This window comes from Phyllosticta citribraziliensis (genome assembly GCF_038025025.1).
Source record: "Phyllosticta citribraziliensis strain CPC 17464 chromosome Unknown J3D65scaffold_13, whole genome shotgun sequence".
Classification (NCBI taxonomy): Eukaryota; Fungi; Ascomycota; class Dothideomycetes; order Botryosphaeriales; family Phyllostictaceae; genus Phyllosticta; species Phyllosticta citribraziliensis.
The window spans coordinates 254,306-271,619 of NW_027117350.1; the positions used below are offsets into that span (position 1 = coordinate 254,306).

The following is a 17,314-nucleotide window of genomic DNA, read 5'->3' on the forward strand; positions in this document are numbered from 1 at the left end:
GTCCTACCACACCACCACACCACACCACCTCATCCGCCTTTCTCGCTCGCTCGCTCGCTCGCTCGTATCCGTGTTGCGCGCGCTAGTTACCTGCCACAGCAGATGAGCAGGAACACGAAGAGACACATGGCACGCGGCAAAGCGAGCGTACATGCGTGCGTGAACAACTGCTGCGAAACGGTTGCATGTGACAATGGCAAACATCGACCAACAGCGAGTGCAACTTGATAATCACGCAGTTTGCTCAATCCAAGTCTGTTTGATTTGTTGATTCTTTGATTGATTGGTATTAGAAGTATTTACGGGAGGGGGAGGGCGAGCAAGGTCGTGGTACTCGTACAGTGAAGGGAATAGTAACATGATGCATCGTAGAAGAAGAAAAGGGAAACTGTTGGTTTGGATATCTTGGCTTCTCCCATGCTGTGTGATCAACTACTTTCAAGAAGCACCACAACGAAAAAGGAAACAAAGGCTACCTGCTGCTCTGCGTCTCTCATACCTTCTCCGCCGCCTCCTCAACCCTGACCGGGCTGTGCTCGTCGCTTATCTTCTCGGCGGCACCAATCTCGCCCGTCTCCAGGGCCGTGGCGCGGGCAATGCTCGCCTGCGTCTTCCAGGCCGGGATGCCAATGTACTTGATGCCGTTGACCTCGTCGGTGAAGATGGCCTCAATCTCTTCCAGAGGCTTGCCTGCCGTCTCGGGGAACATGAAGAAGACGTGGAAGAACATGGCTGCGCAGAAGACGGCGAAGATGAGGTACGTCTTCCACTGGATGTTGACAAACGCCGGGGGAACAAAGTAGGCGAGGGCAAAGTTGAAGATCCAGTTGGCCGAGGTGGCGAGGGCCACGGCCTTGCCACGAACGCGGAGAGGAAACAACTCAGGCGGGTAAATCCTAAAGACTTATTAGCGCGTGTAATCGGCAAGGTGCGTGAAGTGTCGACTAACCAAGAGACGGGACCCCAGGTAGGAGCGTAGGATGCGACAAAGAGATACGAGCAAGCAATGATGGCCTTGGATGCAGCGCCTTCGACTTCCCAAGAAGCCTCCTTGATGCCATTGACACCACCGGGGGGAGCAGCGTGGCCGTAGTTGGCGAGAATGCCGGCGTTGGCGAACAGCCAGGTCATCATGAGCGCGGCGCCGATGAGCAGCGTTGGGCGACGGCCCCAGCGGTCGACGTAGAGCAGCGCCGGAATGGTCATGACCACGTTGATGACGTACTGGATGGACGAGGAGACGAGCAGCGTATCATCGAGACCAGCCATGGTGAAGACGTAGGAAACTGCAAAGACTGTTAGCGTTGCACTCGGACAAGAGGGTGGGGCTTTTCGTACTGTAGTACATCATGACGTTCATGCCAGTCAGCTGCGACCAGACCTGGGTCATGATGCCAATGTGGGTGCGGTTGATCATCTGGGGCTTGAGCAACTCCCAGTAGGTGACGTCGGCGTTGTTGCGCTCCCACTCGACAGTGTTTTTGATTTCCTCAAACTCGGTCATGACGAAGCGGCTGTTGGGGTCGCCCTTGCCGTGGACCAAGACGAGGACGTTGCGGCACTCCTCCCAGCGGTCCTTGCGGGCAAGCCAACGAGGGGACTCGGGAAGGAAGATCATGCCGACGAAGAGCAGAATGGCCGGAATAGACTGAAGTGCCCACGGGATGCGGAAGGCGGCAGTGCCACTGATGAACGAGGTTCCGTAGGAAATGTAGAACATGATGAGGATACCCCAGGTGATGGCCCACTGCTGGGAACCAACGACACGACCACGCTTGCTGGGCGGGGCCAGCTCGGAAATGTAGACGGGGACTTGGGCAGAGCAGATGCCGACGCAGAGGCCGTTGATGAAGCGGCTGAGGACCAGCATGCCAATGTTTTGGGAGGCGGCCATGAGAATGCAGCCAACGCACCAGATGATTGTGCCAATCATGATGGCCTTTTTGCGGCCGAGATTGTCAGAGAGGAAACCTGGGCAAGTGATGTCAGCGCGAGAGGTCCGTGACAGAAGGTTTGGAGGTGAAATTACCAGAGATGATGGCGCCGAGGTAGGAGCCGCCAGGCATAGCGGCAGTGATGCCGCCCTGGACGTCTGAATTGGGACCGGCACATTTGCCCTGGTCATTGATTCCGCCCTGGTTGAAGTAGCAGAGGTACTGCTGGGTCGAGATGATGGCCGACATGGACGAAATGTCGAAGCCAAACAGACCACCGCCGACGACGGCGATGGCCGTGATGAAGTAGATGTTGCTGATGTAGTACGGCATGATGGGCAGCCGAGAGTGGGAATTGATTGCTCAATCAATTGCAGCCCCGAGGAAGTTGGCAGTGTTGTGGTGTTGGCGGGGGACGGCGGCGGTCAAGGAAAGGCGATGGGGAGTCGGGGGCATTTAAAAAGAAGGCGCTTGGCCATGGATGGCAGGCGTCAAAGGATTGGCCCCGGCCGTCTGTAACGTCGTCAGGTCCGTCCTGGTCGCGTAGCCGTACTGTAGGTCCTCACATGACGAGTCAGCCAGTTGGCCCCCGGTCCCCGGTCCCCCCCCAGATTTGGCCAGTTGCTTTCGGCTGGGGGCTAGGGCGGAGAAGCTGGGGTACCTATGGGTCGACGCACAACCACCACCACCACACACTACCACGCGAGGCCCGCCCGCCGACTTTAGCCAAAGCACCCGACCGCAGAATTTTCCTACCAGTCCTCCTCATTCCCGCTTTCGCATCAAGCCCCGTCCACTGCTCCAATCACCGTCACAGCCGCCGCCGCACAGGGCGCCGCGGCCGCCGCGTCTACGACATCCTTCGTGCCACTCGAACAAAGGAAACACGACATGCCGTGCTCCCGGGGATGCTTGTCCGTCAGCTGCCCGTCCGCGTTCGTGCCATGCTGCTGGGCGACGGTGCGAGCAGTGACAGAGGCTCGGAACACCCTTCCCCGCGGGGGACGCAGCCCAACGCAGCCCTGCTGTCGCGCGACCTACCTTGGTTCTTGGAAGACACCAGGTTTTTTCGCCGCCAGCGCCAGCAAGCCGTCGTCTGCCCCGGCCGGCGGGAGCCCATGGCCTGCACTGTACGGTCCAAACGACGGCGAAGCTCACGACTCGGCGCGCCCGTTCGACGCCGCACCGCACCGCGGCAGCATGAACGCCACGCCCGACGCAAGTCCGATGAGGAGCTTTCTTTTTCCACACATGGCAATCCCGACGCATGGCCATTGTGGAATGCTTCGAGTCAGCTCAGCTGGGCCCAGACGTCCAATCGCAGCCGCCACCTCAGCAGAGGACAAGGCACGTCAGCTGTCAGGTGCCGCTCAGAGTTTCGCCAACTGCGGCCTTGGTCCCCGAATACAACGCTTCCCCATCGTCTGTTGCTGCGGCTGAGCCTCGTCTTCTGGGTGACTTTGGCACTGCGCATTCCGCAAGCAACCATGATGCAACGTCGGTCTTGGATGCACCGAACTTCGAGACGAGCAACCGTCGGGACCTCGACACGGCACCTCTGCGGCCATGGAACTGTGGAGAACTGACAGTGGGTCCAGCGGCATTTGCCTCGACCGCATATTCGCATTCCATCGGATCCCAATGCGACCGGCACGCCAATTGCCGGCCTTGCAAATGATGGGAGGTGTGGCCATGGGCATGCGGGTCAGCAACTCGACAGGCAGGCGCCCCGTTTGCGGCGAGGACGCCGTTTTCGCCGAAGGAAGGCCTACACCAGTCCAGTCGAGCCGCCCTACCCCGGATTTTGCCCCTCGCTTAGCGCCTCCACGGGGCCCCGCCGCCCATCACTGCTCACTACCACACCACCTCGCAACACTCTCTCCACGACACCCAGCCATTGCGCCCGCCATCAATAATTCCTCCAAACACCCTCCTCATCTCTCCTGACCGACACACTGACTGACCGCAGCCCCTTTCTCCGCACGGCCCCTCCCAGCGAAACAAAACGCCTGCCGATGCGCTCCGACATCCCTGACGTGCGACTGCTCCTGTGACGTTCAGTCGTTCCGTTTCATCCAAATTTCTGCGGCGATCCCCTTGACAAGCGGTCCGGCTACCGCTCCCGAATGCTGGGCGAGCTGCCGTGGTTGTGACCACCAGCCACGATGCCCCTTGCTGCTGCCCTCGTCCAGCCGCACGCCGACTAATTGGCTTCGGGAACGGCAGTGCCTCCGAGGTGTCAACACGCTGCGCGTTGGCATTGCTTGCGTCCAGTCCACTGTGCAAACCGTTGGCCGCCCCTCATCATTGGCATTGCTTGTCTAGCTCGCCTGCATGCCATTGCTGATCCTCTCAACCCGCGTGACTGGCCAGGCCAAGGCCCAATCCACGTGTTGCCTGGATGACCAGCTTCATCTTCGTCACTTGCGGCCTGAGGAGCTAGAATGCGCTAGTGACACATCCTGCCGTTGCCTCGTTGCAGTGTCCGTGAACATTCTCCGATCTCGATATGTGACTTGTGCACCACTTCTCAGCTCTCCATCCAAATCGCCTTCGAGTCGAATCAAGAGTCTGCCAAGTCGCATGACGCTGTCGTATCCCAGCGTCAGATCAAGATCCAGGCCCACTCGGACCGCTGTAGGCGTCAGTTACCTTTCGGGCGGGAGCAGCCAAGCAACGACAGGGACCAACGGCCGGCCGGCGTCTCCGCCCGGCACAATGCGGCTGCCTCTCCCACATGAATGGACCGGATCGCTGCAGGCGTTGCAATATCCCGGGTCGGCCCCGTCGAGATCTGCAGTCGATTCGCCGTCTTGCTTCGAGCATCCCTGACAACTGTTGTTCTAGAAGAGAGCAACAGGTCGAGCCAATGCGAACCCCCCCGCAAGCTGGAATGTCACGCCTGATGCATGGATTTTGCCGCGAAACAGAGACTGGACGAGGGTTGCACTGTCAAGTCATCGAGTAAGTTGAGACAATCTAGACTGTGTGGCGCGTAGATAGGTCTAGCGCCAAAGACCACGTTGTGATGCCCCTGTCTCTACAGCATGTAAGCCAGGTAGAGAGGGCAGCGAAACCACCGTGAGCCAGTCCAGAAGCTGATCCAGTCGAGAAGGATTTACTTACTGCGGCAAGGAATACAAATCTTTCCGGAGGAATGGCTACTATGCCTCAAGTTGACTCTATCAAAGGTTATCAGACCAGCCGGAAACACGCAGGGCAGCAAGAATCAGGACCTCTCCAGCCCTACAACACCCTGCTATCATCATGTACAATCCGTTCAAGTACTCGTGATTCCACGGGCCCCCCACTACTACCCACGACACCCCACATTCCCACATCCCCGCGATCCAAGCCCACGGCACCGACTGGATGGCTCTCGGGACCGGCCCGTCGTCCAGTGACTCCGGATGATCCGCTGTCGTCATTGAGGCTGCGGACTGGTGGTTGGCTTCTGCTACAAAGAGGCTGCTCTTTGTTCCCACATGCCGCGGTACATTTGCCCCGTCGCAAATGACGAGGGGGCGCAAAGCCGCCATTGTTTGTGGAAGGCGTTTGCTTGGGACCGGGGCTTTCAAGCGTAGCCCCCTGTCGTGTGCTTGCAGAGGCGCTTATTTCGACACTTTCTCGATTGGATCAATCGGCCAGCTTCAAATCTGCAGTGGGCCAGAAATAAGGTAAGTCGAAATTGAAGAACGGGAATGCTGATGTTGAGCCGTAGGTTTTGCAGGAATTTTTTGGGCAGACTTGGATGGGCACCCTCAATGCAGAGGTCCCCAAGAGCTAATTGAGTCAAATGAAGAGGCCTGGCAAAGACGTGATGGATTCAAGAACATTCATTGCAGTTGATGATTGGCGAAGCCGACAGGGCCTCTCGCAACGTGAGTCATACAGTGGGTCCTGAATTCCAATCCACTACAGCCTAAAACCCGCACCTCAACAACATCTCGATTAAACCGTTTGCAACTCTTTCGGCCAATCAAGAAAGGTCGTTTCCTGGCACCATCATCGCCTAGTTGACGAGTTCGATCGACGTCAAAAGCGATGGCGTCGACTCTCACGGCCGAGCAGCTCGCCGTCTACTTTGACCGCATCGATTTCCCAGAGCATTACCGCCAGAACATCAAGCACGACTACGATTTTCTTGCGGTTCTTCAGGCCTATCACATCTGCGCAATCCCGTATGATAACCTTGGTCTGCATTACGCCCGAGACGCACATATCCCGCTCGATCTGCCTTCTCTCTTCGAAAAGTGCACCAAAAATGGCCGTGGTGGTTACTGCATGGAAAACAGCATCTTTTTCAACGCCGTCCTACGCAGCCTAGGCTTCTCTGCGTACCTCGCCGGTGCACGCGCGCGGCCGCGCGTCAATGGCGTGCCACAGGGGGACTTTACTGGATGGTGAGCTTGTATTGGTACCAGTCAAGAAGGCAAAAGAGAAAACAGCTGATCTGAAGTAAGGATGCACGTCGTCAACATAATCACACTCCCCAACGCTCCTGCCAAGTACATGATGGATGTCGGTTTCGGCGGTGACATGCCCACCAAGCCGCTCCCTCTGGAGTCTGGCCCATCCACTCTCAACATCGGCACGCAGGAGATCCGTCTGAACTACGCTCCGCTCCCCGTCTCTCTCAGCAACAACCCGGTCTGGATCTACGAATACCGCAACGCGCCCTCGGACCCCTGGAACGCCGCCTTCTGCTTCACCGAAACCGAGTTCCTGATCCAGGACCTGGAAGTGTTGAACTTCCACACGAGCCGCGACCCGCGCTGCTTCCAGACGCGCATGGCGCTCGTCGTCAAGTTTCTGAGAGACGGTAATCATGTGTACGGCAAGAGCATGCTCGTGGATGGGGTGGTCAAGAGGAATGAGGGCGGCAAGACGAAAACGCTGTTTACGTGCGAGACGGAGAGCGAGCGCTTGGCTTGGCTGAAGAGTGAGTTTGGCATCGAGCTGACAGCCGACGAAGTCACTGGAATCAGGGGGCGTTTGACGGAGTTGAAGACGGGAAACTGAGACTGGAGCGTGAGAGGCCCTTGTATTTTTCATGGAGTGCTAACTCAGCAGGCTTCTCCTTGTACTCTTCCTTCCATATACCAATCCAAGCATTGTGCAAACCGCCTTCATTCACCTTTTTCGCACGTAATGTCGCTAGCACGACACTTCGGCCCCTCTTTGCCCAGCACAAACCCAATCGAATCGACGCCGCAATAGCACCCGTCATCCTCGATCCACGCCACCGTCTGGAACCCCGGGTGGCGCGAGCCGTCGGTCGTGTAGCGCTTGCACAGCAGGATGCAGTTTTTGAACGTCTCGTCCGCTGCTTTGCCTTTGTAGGGCTGTTCGCCGAGGTCGGAGATCTTGGTGCTGCCCTGGACAGCGAGACGCGTTGTGTTAGCAATGGATGTTGATGACGATTGGTATCGGTAGGAGAAGGGGAGACGCACGCTTGGGAATTGACATTTCCCGTATTTGTTGCATGGGGGTTTAGGCGGCCCCGACGTCGCCGACACGAATGCGAAGAGGAGTGCGCAGAAGAGATGGATGAGCGCACGCATATCGGATTGATTCTGTCGTCTCTCGGGGAGATGGAGTTGCTTCAATGATTCAACAAGCCTTGACTTGACCATTTGGCCAATTGAGTGCAACAGCGCCCGCATTTCAACACCTCGACGGCTACTGCGCTACAACCTTCTTTCCCCCAAGGGCCCCCAAGAGCTGCTGCTGCAAACTCAATGCCAATGCGAACCCGAGAATCCGATGCCACCCGCCGCGTCCAACTTACACTACCGTATAGCCTACCTATGGCGTCGACGAGCAGCTATTTCCATATGTGCAGATGGCGCCGCGGGGTGGTGGGCGCGCAGCATCAGCCAAAAGGAGCCGTTGAGTATCTCATAACCAGCGTTTTAGCTCTAACCTTTTTTATGTAACCAGACGACGCGGACACACAGAAGCAAATTAGGGTTAATTTGGCTCCTCACTTCCTCCGTCCGGACGACGCATCCCTGTCGAGCACTTCTCCCAAACAGTCAGGAAAGGCGCGACCTACCGTGCCTAGCACGGTTTCTCTGCCGCCGTGTAGCAACAGGAATTTTTCTTCCTTCGCCAGTGACCAACCTATTATAACTAGAGCAGCTGGAGACGGATGAACTGTAGCTGTATTTGACATGCAACTGGTAGTCGCCCCCATCAGTACCTCCATGTACTCCTTGTCTGGCCACGCCCTCAATCCGCTCGCTTCTTCCCCTGTTGGATGGATGGGCGCAACGGGAATTACGGACCGCTCCGTTCTGCTCTCCTCCGCCCACCACTCGTCTCCTATTTCCCACCTCCCCCCTCTACCCCCACCTCCGCCCGCCTCCGCCCGCCTCCGCCTCCGCCTCCGCCTCCGCCTCCGCCTCCGAAGTTTACTGCAGCACATAGCCAGCCACGCGCGGCGCACAACACGAGGAAACCCGTACGCAAAACACGTCGGCCATGGAAGCTTCCCCGCCGCATCTGACACCACCCGCCGCCATACCGTGCATACTTCAATTCAAAAAACAACAGCGAACCTAGGTGTAGAGGGAAAAAGGCAACGCGGTAGAAGTAAAGTAAGGTTATATATTAGTCGACTAATCAAGCAATCTGATTTGAAGCTAATGGGCGTTTAGCCGCTTCGAGGCCGGCGTCTGGGCTTTTACTCGCTTCACTTGCCTGGGTATTCAGTGTAGCAGCGGACTGCGTTGGCTTGCCATGGGGGAGGAGACATGCGTGCGCGCTGTCTCTGCAGCAAACGAGAAGCTCCAGTCGCTCATGGCTAATGCTGGGAGAAATGAAACGAGACGAGCGCGGCGGCGAAAGGTAAGGTGCCTAGGTTGGTAGGTGGTCGCCGCGGCGTTGCTTGTGCCGCCGCAGTAAGGTACATGTAGCTTTACTGCTTGTCCGTACATCGCCCGCAGTAACGGCCCTGAGGTGAAGGGGCAAGGAATCAGCGAAGGGTGGTTGATAGAAGTTGTATACCGACGTTGCGATTGGTGTTGGCCGCTGAGGTACCCCATCTTGTGCAATTTCAGGAGAGGAGGGAGTTTGGAAAGGATAGGGGTTGTTCAGGTGGTTGCTTTCGCGCTCTCGCTTCCTGTTTTAGGATTGAGTTTTTCTCGGCCTCCTTTCTGTTCACTGCTTATTCGATCCTTCTGCTTTTATTGTCTCTTGGATTCTCTCGACGTCTAGTCTACTACCATTTCTTGATCTTGTCGAAATTTTGATCGTTCTTGTGAGCATCCTCGTTCGCCGACGGTGTTTCATTCTTGAGGAAGGACGGTGCTTCCTGATCCTCACCTAAGCTTTGGTTCGAAGGCCCGCCCCATCTTTCTTGCACGGCTCGGCGCAGCAAAGCGCAGTCTGGCTGGTAGGCTGGAACACGCCTCGCAGATGGTGCTTAAGCCGAGCACTCTGCTTTTCCCTTTCGTCGTTGATTCACCCACTCACCTTGCGCTCCTTCCTTGCAATCCCCGTTTTGCCAGCGCGCTCTCGTCATTGTCGGCGCACAAGCGATGGCGCGCATTCCGTGATTGTAGGACCCTTCAACTCACTAACTGATCTTGCCTTTGCATTGGCGCTTCTCCACACTCCACGTCGGCAACAGCGTCATTCGCTTCGCCATCCTCACGGGATGTAGCTCCTCCTTTCCCAGCACAGCCATCAAAGACTCAATCCCCAGTTCCACAACCAACAGCCGACGACAAGCAAGCCGATGTCCTCGCCCGCGCCTCCTCTCCTCCCACCGGCTAAAAAGCGGAGTCACGCCGCTCTGCTCCGCATCCCGCCGGCACCGGCTACTTGGCCAACCAAGTCTCCGCAACGGACCGAAGAGGGCGGAGAGGAGCCGAAGAGCCGGGCAAACCAACCGACTCGGGTGTGCCTGTGTGGAGAAAGAAACGGGCCGTGGAACAGCCGTGACGCCATCCCAGTGAGGCGACAAGAGGCGAGGAGATGCGAGCGGGGAAGATTGCGGTGCGCTTTTTTTCGTCGTGGTGGTGGTGATGGTGATGTTTTTGATGGATCTGGTGTACGGGAAGGCTGGTAGGTTGGTGGAAGGAATGGAAGAGGAATGACGCGCAGAGGACGGTGTGAAGATGAACAGGACGGTGACAGAGCAGAAGATGTTGTTGAAAATGAAGCGATGAGATGAGAAAGCGAGAAAGTCGTCAGGCCCATCAGGGTAAAAAAGGGTCCAACATGCGTCGGCTTCAGCCTCAGGGTTTACACAAACCACCAAAAGTCCCATCTTTCGCTGCTCCTCCGGCCCGTCTCTTCTTCTGACTCGCTGTCTCTCTCACTCGCCGACCCGTTCGCTTGTCCGCTCGCAGTCACGACCTCAGCCAGTGCCGACGCCAACCGCTAACCATCAGCGCGTCCGTGCGCGTGCCGGTGATGCTGATGAGCGCCGCTGCTGCCGCCGCCTACGGGCGGGCGAATAATGACGCGCTTTTGATACGAGGAGGGATAACATGGCGGAGAGGAAAGAAAGGAACCGGCGGGGTTGGTGTTTGGAAATTGTGATGATGGGACTGGATCGTGATGATGATGGCGGTGAGGGTAATGGCGCTTGCTGTCGGATTCGGTGGCTGTTATGGTGGTGAGTTGGAGCTGAGCGGACGACGTTCCTGCATTCTCAGTCTGTTTTTCTGTCCGCCTCCATTCCTTGGTGCGCTTCAGCATTGCTGCTATCTTTCTGCCGCGACGCCTTCCAAAGTGCCTCCTCCACCTGAAAGACACTACGCAGGTTGCAGGTACGTACCATACTCAGTTACCCTCGATGCTACGCCCAGCAACACGATGCCAAGCGCGCGCTCTCCACATCAAATCACCGCAGCGCAGCGCATCAGCAGCAGCACAGCCGGCATGCGGCCGACCCAAAGGGTCTGAAACACGACATGGACACGACGGGCTCAGGGACCACGATGGGATGAGCGAGAGGGATGTCGTTCGTGCGTTCGTGGGGGGCGTGCGAAGTGCAGTCGTTGGCTGGCCTGTGAACAACCACGTCCTGCTACGGGCAAGAGTACAATGTCCATGGACGCAGCAGCAAAGAGGGAGTCTCTGTATCAACCAGCATCGTCGCCGCCACTCTCGTCGGAGATGACCAATCGTAAGTGTCGACAATTATAGCAAGCGCACGCCATATACGATGAGGCTTTTGTCCAGCCCATCAAGGTACGCTGCCCGCGGTGGTAGGAGCACAGAGCGCACATCAGCAATCGAGCCCGGCCCCGACCCCTCATCGTGACAATTTCAATCTTGCTCTGCCGACCCCCTGTTGTTGGTCTATGGTCGCATAGCGGGTCGGTGCGCGTGCCGTGCTTTTGGTGGAGACTGAAGCAAGGTCGATCGTACGTCATTGGTGGCACGGATCTGTCGCCGGTCTCTGTCTTTCTGTGTCTGTTCGCTTGTCTGCTGCCGTTTTGTCTATTGGTCTGCATGCGTCGGCCCGGTGTTTAGGGTTTTGTTGGGGAGGTGGAGAGACGACGTCGTGGTGGAGACTGGAGATGTCTGTGGGGATGCTGGACGCGAGCATGCAGTGGGTCGTGGGGACGGGATGTCGGGTATGCTGTTGCACTCTGGATTCTGGTGGATAAAAAAGTGCATCTGAGTTGTCTGCAGGCGTGGTGTGGAGCCCGCAGGAACATTCCGTTTGGATTCGAACGAACGCGAGAACATCGCTGGAGGCGATTCTATCACGGCTTGTGTAATCGGACTGTTGAATAGAAGGGAAATCCCCCGATGTCTCTCTGGGAGAGCAATGTGGTTGCCTATTCATACGCTGGATTTGCACAGCCCTGGCACTTGACAGAGAGCAAGACAAAGTATGCAATGTCAGGTCTTCGCCCCAAGACAGGTTGAGTTGGGATTTGCGGAAAAACAGCGCACCAATTTTGCGGCGCAGGAACGCCCCCAAAAGTACAAGGCACAGCTCGACTCGTCTAGAACTCACCTGGCCAAAAGTTGCGAGCGATAGTCAATCCACGGCGTTGGCGTCAGCATCGGGAATCATGCTCTTCTCGGTCGCACATCTTGCCATTGTGCGCACCGCTGCTTATCTTCTCTGTTGCATAAGCGAATGCTGGTGCCCATGTAGAGAAGGTAAGCGTGCAACAGACGCATCAATATTTTCGGACGCATGGGATGATCGGGCTTGGAGGCGCATCACAGTACGTCTCTCCACCGGAATTGGTATTTCCGCAAGGCATTGGGGCAGAGCAGGAACAGTAGCGCTCACGTGTAGATCTCTGTGGCTTTCTCAGTCGAGCTTCCGCGCCTCAGTAACGGCATCGGCTGTCCAAGGGGCCGCCTACTGTTTGCGAGCAGCGCCGCATATCGGCATGTCAAGACAGCGCCACGGATTTACAAGGTTTTGTCCTGGTATATGGGTCTTGATGCAAGGCATTCATGTTCTGGAAATTCAAATCTTTGCGCCGAGTGATGGGACAAGAGGCCCGGAAGGAGCTGGATCGAGAACGGCGTGAATGCGCGGGTATTTCGAAATAGCGCATGAGAAATGCCGGCGCTGACAAAGGTCAAAACTGCTGTCAGATGCCAGGCACTGGAATTCTTCGCGACGTTGGAGACGGACAAAGCTCGGTGGCGAGGTCGTGTGAGAAATCAGCATGAAGACGAGGAAGTTCGTCGAGGCGAGTCCAAGAATTATATCCCGGTAAGAACCGGTCTTGGATCCAGGCGCATCCCAAATGTTTGCCGGGATTGCGATGATAGCGGCCGGTTTTGAGCAAGCATGGCGAATGAGGACGGGGCTCTTTTGGAATTTTGCGACAGCTCTATTAATTTCAGGCTCGCGGGTTTTGTGCCAGTGGTCTCGGCAGACAGTCGAGCAGGCTAATGCGCCATAATTTGAAAGTCGATTTGGCCCAAGGTTGCGGCCCGCTGGTCCCTGGAAGCTTAGCTCGCATACAACCAGCCACACTGGAGCGTTTGATGCGACGGCGACTTTGTCGACTGAATGGAAACGCGACTCACAGCCGCCACGCGATGGACAAAGGTCGGTCCAAGTTGGCAGCTGATACAAACGTTTGGGAATCAATGGAGTGTCGTGGCAACGGGCGTGACGGAGCTGCGTCGAGAACGAAGAAGACGTTGGATCATGGCCGAAGGCTGGTGGAATGCAGGAATGTGAAAGAAGAACTGAGACTTGACAGGAGACGGAATTGGTTTAAGAGAATCGGCAGAAAAAGAGCCTCAGGCGGGTGGTTGAATTTCCAGGGCGCATTTGCATTTTGGGACCCAAGGTTGACGGGGAGCCAGGCTCGAGCTGGGTGCGTGGGTAGTGGATCGAGTTTCACGGTAGGCTTGGGATTGGTGCGGCGATGAAGGAAGAATTGAAGCTGACGCTGGAGAGCATGACGATGATGATGGATGGAGATCTCCCGCGACGCTTTGGCGGTGTTGATTGGGGGGTGGGGCAGCCTTACGTAACACACGCAGGCCGAGTGAAGCAAGTGAAGCGAGAGAGGCACAACACAAGCGAGAGATTCCATGGTCGAACAGGAATGCCAAGTCGCAGCCGACGACTGGAATCATCACAAGGAAGAGATAAGGAATCGAAGGGTCCTGCCAACATGTATGCCGCTGACTCAGGCGGCCCCCGGGGATCATCAGGGGCTTCCGCATCCGGAGGCACGGCGCCCGAATCGGGGCCTCAGCGCACCTCAACCATCAACAACGGCCGGACTTGGTCTCTCCCTCTGCTGTTGACGGTCCAACCGTCGTCCACTCACGGGCATGCCTCGCCCGCCAGACGACCGACTCTTGACTCGCAGTTTCAATCCCGAGACGCCAACGAGACTGCAGCCACGGCACCATCTGTGCCTCGAGCACCGAATGCTCCAGTACGCACAAGACGCATGCCAGGCCAAGCTCCATGCCCACATGGCTCGTCCCCTGCCCCATTCAAGCCTCCTCCGAACGCCTTTGCACCTCTCTAATAATGCTCTGCCCTGCACCCCAATCCGCTATCCCCTTCTGTTGCTACATCCCATCCCCCGCTGACGTTGTGCTTTCTTCTTGTCTTGCATCTCTGTTTCGCTCTCTGAACTACTTCTCCTCCCCCGACGTGTCTTGATACCTCTCTCCGACTCTATATCCGATTCGCCTGCACCCACAAAATCACCGCCTCGGTCTCCCCCCGTCTCGCCAGCCTTTCCAGGCTTCCGTATTTTGCTCCACTTGAAAACCAGCAACCGAGCCGCCCGGTTCTGCTCTCTCGCGCGAGTTGCGTCTATGCCGGCAAGGCGTGATTTTGCTCCCTTCCAACCAGCATTACACATATCCAATTCGCCATACCAGGAACCGCACATCAGAGGCCCTACCACTAGCGACGGCGCCAGCCGCCGACAGCGCCAGCCATGGCCGACACCATGAGGCCGGTCAGCTTCCTGCCCGGCATCAAGTGTTCGGATTGTGGCGTCGAGGTGGAAATCTCAATGTTGGCCGACCATGTTTGCGACGGTAACCCAGCTGCGCCATCAGCCGCCTCCGACCCACCACCACCCGCTCAGGAGGCCAGTCTCAAGTCGATGAGGAGCTTTTTTGACCGCGCAGCTGAGCTATCCACCAATATGCTCAAAGGAGGCCGATCAGCGCCACCGGCCAACATTGATTCAAAAGCAGCCAGTGAGTACCTGTCCCGAGGCCCAGGTCAGACCCACTTGAATCCTAACCATTCGCCCCAGACTCTCCATTTCTCGACACCAAAGGATCTTATCTCGAATCTCCGACCAAGTCCCTCAATCCTCAGGGCGAATTGCTGCCAAGAACACCAAGATCCGGAGCAAGCCGCACTCCTCTTAGCCCTAGGCCTCCCAAAAGTGGCAATATATTGGAAAGAATGAACGCCATTGCCCCCGGTCCATTTGATAGCCGTGAGAGGAGACCATCGCCGTCCCCCAGACCGTCACCAACAAAAACGTCTCGTGATCAATTTCCCGTGGGATCGCTTGGCGCGAGTCCGTTTGATGAGTACGAGAGGAGACCATCACCGCCTCCGAAGGAACCCTCGCCGCCTCTTCCCAAGAAGGATGAGCCATCTCGAGAGTCTCGCAGCCGGTTCCACAAGAGGTCCGAAACATTGAGTTCTTTGAGGAATCGTTCGAGATCTCGTCCGTCCACGCGCGGCTCATTTGGAGATTTCCACCGTCGCCATGCGTCTACAGTAAGCTCTGAAAAGCCCCCTCCAGTTGGATTGCCACAAGGGCCCAAGGCAAGACCAGCTCCCGCCCGGCCAGCGCGGCCCCAAGATGTCGATGCATTTCTTGAGCAACTGCAGGAGGAAAAGACGCCCACGCCCGTTGTTCCAAGGCCATTGACAATCCGCAAAGAGTCCGTGTCCAAGACTCCAATCTCATTACCACGCAGGCCCTCTGACAAGGTCCCTCAATCACCTCCTCAATTTTCATCCCCCCCACCATCAAACGACTCGGTTCCGGAGTGGTGGCAAAGCCCGTCCAAAGTTCAGGCCAAAGAAATCTATGTTCCCAGCGAGCGTCTCGAGAGTGAAAACGCCAGGAGATTTCCTCGCCGAACTTCGAGCAAAGGCGTCAACAACATGCGCCCTGGTTACGAAGACGCTCCGCCCTTGCCCACCGGTCTTCGTCGGCCTCCCGCGTTGTCGCACGCCCCTTCTGATTCCGCCTCGTCTGAAAGCTCCGGATTCGATGGACGCAGCCGTGACAGCACCAACTCTACCCCTCCCACCTCGGCTGGCTCCACGCCAACCACAGACTTTTCGACTCGGGCAACCGACAAGAATCCGTTCGTCAACCGCAAGCCGTCCAGCGGAAAGTTGTACGAGCCATACCGCGCTGATAACTCCATCGAACGGCCACGGACAGCCAACGGTCGACGGGGTACCGGATCTGAGCGCTCAGTGGCCTCCACTGAACGTCCAGGCACTTCCGGTAGCCGTCCAGGGACATCGAGTGGAAGACCCGGTACTTCGGACAGCCGTCCAGGAACTTCAAGCAGCCGGGGCAGCCGACCTAGCACATCTCATAGCCGCACCGCAACTGTGAGCAGCCGTCCAGGTCAAGCACCTCCGGTTCTGTCACCATACGGAAGCGACCGTTCCGAGTATTCGTCCTACGAACGTCCGCGTACCTCGAATGGTCGGCCAGGAAATGAGCGCCCAAGGATGCCGTACGAGTTTGACGCTCCGGGCTCTCCGCTGCAGCGGTTCGACGCACCCATCGAGCGCCCAAACACCTCCAACGGCCCCCGCCTGGCCAACTCGACTTCTCGTCCAAACCTTCGTGCTGAGGAATTGCCTCCAGTGCCTCGCAAGAGCCCGAGCCGACAGAATCTGCAGCAAGCAGCACGACCTCCTCCTCCTCCTCCCATCAACACTTCAGTCAATCCTCCTCCCTCTGCCGACGATCCTCCGGAATCCCCAATGGACCCCGCGATCCAGAAGGGTCTTTTCACTCCAATCACCCTGAGACCGTCGGACTCGTCAGCGTTTCCTGAGATTTCGACCGTGTTTCAGACCGCTGAGAAGCCACCAATTCCTCCCATGCCCGTTTCAGCACCAAAATCGCCAGCCAGGCCGCGGGCTGATTCGGCTGGTAGGCGCCCCAGCAGGCCGACCAAGGGCAACTGCCGTGGATGCGGACAGGCAATTGTCGGTAAAAGCGTCAAGGCGGCTGATGGTAGCCTTTCCGGGCGCTGGCACAAGCAATGTAAGTTTATGCGCCCTGCTCCTGTTTCACACCTCATACCCGCGCAATGCTGACCCACATCAGGCTTCGTTTGCATGACGTGCCGCGCGCCGTTTGTAACGACCGACTTTTATGTGCTCAAGGACCAGCCGTACTGTGCGCGCCACTACCACGAGCTCAACGGATCGCTGTGCTGCAGCTGCGACACGGGGATCGAAGGCCAGTATGTTGAGTCGGAGCGCCGCGCCAAGTTCCACCCGCAGTGTTTCCAGTGCGGCATCTGCCGCGTGACGCTGCGCGATGACTATTTCGAGTTCATGGGAGTTGCCTACTGCGAGAGGCACGCGTTCCACGTTGCGCGCCAGGCCAACAGCGGGCCGGGCAGAGGCGGCATGCTGATGCCCGGTGGCGCCAGGAGAAATCCAGAGAGGAGGCGCACGCGGTTGATGATGATGTGAGGGACTTGACGACGCGGTGGGCGACTGCTACTGCCGCCGCTGGAGCAAACGAAAAACTGCCGACGGACGGATCCCAATGTTTTGATACGCCTTTTTTCCGGAGCGATCTTTTTCCTACTACAACTGCTCTTCCTCTTTTGTAAATGCCTTATACCCTATTTCTTACCGATGGACCACCATTGCGGCGCGCGACGCCCTGCATGGC

General features: G+C 57.3%; 7 protein-coding genes across 7 annotated transcripts; 5 read left to right on the plus strand and 2 right to left on the minus strand.

The window, feature by feature from the left end:
- Positions 1–254: 254 nt before the first annotated feature.
- Positions 255–2,357, minus strand: J3D65DRAFT_639008 (general substrate transporter). The gene is made up of 4 exons (XM_066801672.1): positions 2,030–2,357; positions 1,339–1,971; positions 950–1,286; positions 255–896 (listed from the first exon to the last, which is right to left on the minus strand). Exons 1-4 carry the CDS (start codon positions 2,265–2,267, stop codon positions 494–496), a joined length of 1,611 nt encoding a protein of 536 aa, XP_066650705.1. The 5' UTR covers positions 2,268–2,357; the 3' UTR covers positions 255–493.
- Positions 2,358–3,894: 1,537 nt separating this feature from the next.
- J3D65DRAFT_131078 (uncharacterized protein) lies at positions 3,895–4,889 on the plus strand. The gene has a single exon (XM_066793889.1). The coding sequence runs from the start codon at positions 4,269–4,271 to the stop codon at positions 4,764–4,766; it is 498 nt and encodes a 165-aa protein (XP_066650706.1). The 5' UTR covers positions 3,895–4,268; the 3' UTR covers positions 4,767–4,889.
- Positions 4,890–5,658: 769 nt separating this feature from the next.
- On the plus strand, positions 5,659–7,010 carry J3D65DRAFT_131024 (arylamine N-acetyltransferase 1). The gene is made up of 2 exons (XM_066793888.1): positions 5,659–6,337; positions 6,398–7,010. The coding sequence occupies exons 1-2, from the start codon at positions 5,979–5,981 to the stop codon at positions 6,954–6,956; spliced, it is 918 nt and encodes a 305-aa protein (XP_066650707.1). The 5' UTR covers positions 5,659–5,978; the 3' UTR covers positions 6,957–7,010.
- A 2,481-nt stretch (positions 7,011–9,491) lies between these two features.
- On the minus strand, positions 9,492–10,552 carry J3D65DRAFT_639023 (uncharacterized protein). Its single transcript, XM_066801673.1, has 3 exons — positions 10,072–10,552; positions 9,788–9,943; positions 9,492–9,760 (listed from the first exon to the last, which is right to left on the minus strand). Exons 1-3 carry the CDS (start codon positions 10,140–10,142, stop codon positions 9,517–9,519), a joined length of 471 nt encoding a protein of 156 aa, XP_066650708.1. The 5' UTR covers positions 10,143–10,552; the 3' UTR covers positions 9,492–9,516.
- Positions 10,553–11,861: 1,309 nt separating this feature from the next.
- Positions 11,862–12,636, plus strand: J3D65DRAFT_131099 (uncharacterized protein). Its single transcript, XM_066793890.1, has one exon. The coding sequence runs from the start codon at positions 11,978–11,980 to the stop codon at positions 12,449–12,451; it is 474 nt and encodes a 157-aa protein (XP_066650709.1). The 5' UTR covers positions 11,862–11,977; the 3' UTR covers positions 12,452–12,636.
- A 670-nt stretch (positions 12,637–13,306) lies between these two features.
- J3D65DRAFT_687095 (uncharacterized protein) lies at positions 13,307–14,134 on the plus strand (the record flags this gene model as incomplete). The annotated part of the gene is made up of 1 exon (XM_066803839.1): positions 13,307–14,134. One exon carries the CDS (start codon positions 13,307–13,309, stop codon positions 13,922–13,924), a length of 618 nt encoding a protein of 205 aa, XP_066650710.1. The 3' UTR covers positions 13,925–14,134.
- A 210-nt stretch (positions 14,135–14,344) lies between these two features.
- On the plus strand, positions 14,345–17,109 carry J3D65DRAFT_606904 (uncharacterized protein; the record flags this gene model as incomplete). Its single annotated transcript, XM_066798468.1, has 3 exons — positions 14,345–14,612; positions 14,672–16,672; positions 16,736–17,109. The coding sequence occupies 3 exons, from the start codon at positions 14,345–14,347 to the stop codon at positions 17,107–17,109; spliced, it is 2,643 nt and encodes an 880-aa protein (XP_066650711.1).
- Between the last annotated feature and the right edge of the window lie 205 nt (positions 17,110–17,314).

Bases quoted from the DNA above. Each gene is read 5' to 3' on its own strand.
- J3D65DRAFT_639008 (XM_066801672.1), bottom strand. From the start codon at position 2,267: ATGCCGTACTACATCAGCAACATCTACTTCATCACGGCCATCGCCGTC. The intron at 1,972-2,029 runs GTAATTTCACCT...TCACTTGCCCAG, and splicing joins CCTCGGCGCCATCATCTCTG to GTTTCCTCTCTGACAATCTC. The intron at 897-949 runs GTTAGTCGACAC...ATAAGTCTTTAG, and splicing joins ACCTGGGGTCCCGTCTCTTG to GATTTACCCGCCTGAGTTGT.
- J3D65DRAFT_131078 (XM_066793889.1), top strand. From the start codon at position 4,269: ATGCCATTGCTGATCCTCTCAACCCGCGTGACTGGCCAGGCCAAGGCC.
- J3D65DRAFT_131024 (XM_066793888.1), top strand. From the start codon at position 5,979: ATGGCGTCGACTCTCACGGCCGAGCAGCTCGCCGTCTACTTTGACCGC. The intron at 6,338-6,397 runs GTGAGCTTGTAT...ATCTGAAGTAAG, and splicing joins CAGGGGGACTTTACTGGATG to GATGCACGTCGTCAACATAA.
- J3D65DRAFT_639023 (XM_066801673.1), bottom strand. From the start codon at position 10,142: ATGGGCCTGACGACTTTCTCGCTTTCTCATCTCATCGCTTCATTTTCA. The intron at 9,944-10,071 runs GTCCTGTTCATC...GACGAAAAAAAG, and splicing joins ACATCTTCTGCTCTGTCACC to CGCACCGCAATCTTCCCCGC. The intron at 9,761-9,787 runs GTTGCGGAGACT...TTGGCCAAGTAG, and splicing joins CTCTCCGCCCTCTTCGGTCC to CCGGTGCCGGCGGGATGCGG.
- J3D65DRAFT_131099 (XM_066793890.1), top strand. From the start codon at position 11,978: ATGCTCTTCTCGGTCGCACATCTTGCCATTGTGCGCACCGCTGCTTAT.